General features: G+C 35.9%; 1 protein-coding gene across 1 annotated transcript; it reads right to left on the bottom strand.

Annotated features, from left to right (window-relative positions):
* Positions 1–706: 706 nt before the first annotated feature.
* On the bottom strand, positions 707–2974 carry LOC111374721. Its single transcript, XM_022997451.1, has 5 exons — positions 2647–2974; positions 2463–2547; positions 2073–2384; positions 1346–1702; positions 707–1241 (listed from the first exon to the last, which is right to left on the bottom strand). Exons 1-5 carry the CDS (start codon positions 2972–2974, stop codon positions 722–724), a joined length of 1602 nt encoding a protein of 533 aa, XP_022853219.1. The 3' UTR covers positions 707–721.
* Between the last annotated feature and the right edge of the window lie 225 nt (positions 2975–3199).

A 3199-nucleotide genomic window follows, 5' to 3' on the forward strand; every position in this document is an offset into this window, starting at 1 on the left:
TAATTAATTGTCGTATTTAGGAAAATTGTAATTATTGTAATTAGGTATGATTCTTGAGATTAGGTAGGATTTGAGAATATTTATATTTCCTTATCTTATCCCCTCATACTATTAACGATAGCACTCGGTTGTAATACAAAGTAAGAGAAAATAAATTCCAGTTTTCCTCATCTCGAGTCTCTCAACTCACACGCATTAAGTTTTTAGATAGAGTGGTTCAACACAAAACATCATCTTCTCCCATTCTAACTCAGGAATCTTACCCCCCAAGCAAATGTGTAAACCTATTACAGCTACTCTGCAATTCTATCAATTTAATTAGAGAGATACATTAGCAGGATTTGATGAACTACTCTGCTTAGCAAGCTATAGGAAGTAAAGCTATGGGTGAATTTATTACACGCTTTGATTTACAGTTTCACAAATATGGTCCAGCTACAAAGATGTCAGACCAGTTAAGAATTCTTTGCAGAATGCAATTGGTTTGACAAAGCAAATAGTTTAAACCATTGCTACATTTTCTCATTCTTCTTGCACTTCAATTTCAAGAGAAGTTACCCACTTTGAAATGACTTTCTTACGAAGTCTCTGAGACTGGAATTTTCGCATTGATTAATATTCCATAGCATTTTAACGGAAGTTGCACACCCTCTCTCCACAATAAACAGCAGTGGACTCGAAACAAAGCAGAATTTCTAAAACAATTAGGTAAATAGAAGTTTCACAATGAAAAAGAAGCAGGTATAATTACCAAGCCGCCATAGTCGTCAAAAAGTGCTGCAGAAAATGTTCTTATTTCAGCATCAATCACAGTATTGTCTGAGCCACTTGGTATGTCTGAATCAACAAGTTTCAAAGCAAACCTTTTCGGAGGTTTCTTCAAACCACTGCGGATAATAAAGGTTCCCAAGTCATTGTCAACTGTCCATATACTAAATGGTTCCTTAGAAAACGTGGAATCAGATGTGTCCCATATACTTTCCTCTAAAAATTGACCTGCAGTGACCATATCACTGCGGATACATCTTAGAGAGCTGAAATCAGATAGCTTTGGCGTACCCTTGCAAGCAACACATCCTAAGGACACAAAACCAGGTGGAGCCTGAGGCATCCAAAAGGATATGTCATCTTTTCCACTATGTTTCTTTATATGTCCTACACGTTGAAAATCTAAAGGAGCTTTATACAGCTTAGAATCTTCTGAATCGTGAAGAACAATGCATGTATCAGGAGTCTCGTACCTGGAAAAACCAAGTAAAAGAGTAAGCATACCCACCCTTTGCAACATTATAAAAAAAAAAGAAAAAAGAAAGATTTGAGTTACGAAGACCAAAGTTTTCCATACCCTTGAACTGCAATATCTCCAAAGTATACCATCCCTTGAGGGATTACAGGACGCCATATGGATAATTTCTTTCTTGATCCCCAACCTTGATTCCACCAGATTAAATGGAAACTAGCAACTGTTTCAAAACGCCTGGAATTTACAATTGATGACCTTTCTGTTTGTGTGCTATAATCAACACCAGAAGGAAATCCCTCGATCTTTGAACTCTTAAGTTTTTCTGGAGAAATTTCAGGAAATCCAAAATATATACGTCGCAATTCATATGCTTTCTGAGTCAGGCTCAAAGTGATTGGATCAGCAGGCAAGAATGTACCAACAGCATTTTCGACTCGCCAAAATGCCAAATTGGAAAGTCTAATATAAAAAAATAATAATAAAAATATAAATAATAGATCCTTTTACTTACTGCAGAATAAAAAAAAAACAATTAATTAAATAAATGACTCAGGAAGGGAAGGACAAGTTTGCAACTGGAATAACACCATTTGATGATAGAGTAGCGGTTCGCTGAATTAGAAAATTCTAGAAGGCCATTAAACACATATCCCAAGTGAGGTGTGATCACGTTCAGACTCAATCCATTTGCATGTCAATATATTGACAAGCAACTAAACATGATCTCTTAATTTCCATTATTCCATATTAGGCAGAAAAATAAATGCATAAACTTTCAAAATTATTTATCCTCATAAAGCAGATTAAAGAATGAAAATGATATACATACCGACTGCTTGAGTCAATACTAATACAATCTCTAAGGCCACATGGAGAAACCAACGTTGCCAAGATGCAGAACACTGAAGAAATTGGTGGCTCTTTCCTTCCTGGAGAAACCACACAGCCCAATGCCACATAACCCTTTGGGGCTTCAGGGAACCAAATCGAACAGATTCCATCTCCTTCAACCCCAGTTTTATCTGCAGCCACCAATCCATCAGATGATGAAGGGGGCCAAACTAAAGTGAAAGATTTAGGTCTCTTCACTCTCATAAAGCTGGTATTAACAGCAATTACTCCTTTTGTTGGTGGCTTGTCACTGTCAAATGAGGACTCAAATATTATCAGGACAACCCAAAAAACTCATTGATAATGGACAAAAGAGAAAGATACGAACATTGGCGTCAAGTAGTCACCAAGTACAGCAAAACCAGTTGGAGCCCGAGGTCTCCAAAATGCATATATTTGGCCATTGTCAGGATCTATCAGAAACAGAAATCAGGAAATGGTTCATTGCATCAAATTCCGAAGATTCATAGTGATGATAGGGTAGATTGGCCATTAAGTGTATCAAAACTTACTTTTGATAGTTCCAACTCTATCGAACTCAGAGCACAAAACAGTCATTTTCTCTGTTCTCATCCTCAAAAATGACAGAATATCCTCTTCAACCGCTAAAAACAGTCTCAAGATACTGAATGAAAAATTGATGAATATGTCTGAGACAGCCAACTGTATGTTTGTCTTTCCAGAAGCATTAGAAAATTTAACAGAGGTATCAAATGGCTCCAAAATTCTTATTCCATTGCTCTCCATGGTCAACCCTAGAGCATTTGCATTCATTTCAACCGTGTCTCCCTTCAAAACAACCCTGTGAGCGGAATAAGACTTCATGTGTTTTGTTTGCATTTTATATTATGAACTAATATTCCAATGACATTGCATTAATTTTACCAGAAAATCTTCAGAATCACATATAAATGATTATGGAAAATTCTTATATTCCAGTAGCAGTATCGAAAGTTGTAGATAAAAAATTTAATGCACATCAATTGCAGAAAATATTACTAATGAAACTTATGTTCTGTATTTAAAAAAAAAAAAAAAAAAAAAATTCTATGCAGGAAGGAAGAA

This window comes from Olea europaea, unplaced genomic scaffold, assembly GCF_002742605.1.
Source record: "Olea europaea var. sylvestris unplaced genomic scaffold, O_europaea_v1 scaffold12798, whole genome shotgun sequence".
NCBI classification, from domain to species: Eukaryota; Viridiplantae; Streptophyta; class Magnoliopsida; order Lamiales; family Oleaceae; genus Olea; species Olea europaea.

What these genes read in the sequence shown, in the direction of transcription:
- LOC111374721 (XM_022997451.1), bottom strand. Translation starts at nt 2,974, where the DNA reads ATGCAAACAAAACACATGAAGTCTTATTCCGCTCACAGGGTTGTTTTG. An exon ending in AGTATTGACTCAAGCAGTCG is followed by an intron (nt 1,703 to 2,072) that starts GTATGTATATCA and finishes TTTTTATATTAG; the next exon opens with ACTTTCCAATTTGGCATTTT. An exon ending in GGAGATATTGCAGTTCAAGG is followed by an intron (nt 1,242 to 1,345) that starts GTATGGAAAACT and finishes TGGTTTTTCCAG; the next exon opens with GTACGAGACTCCTGATACAT.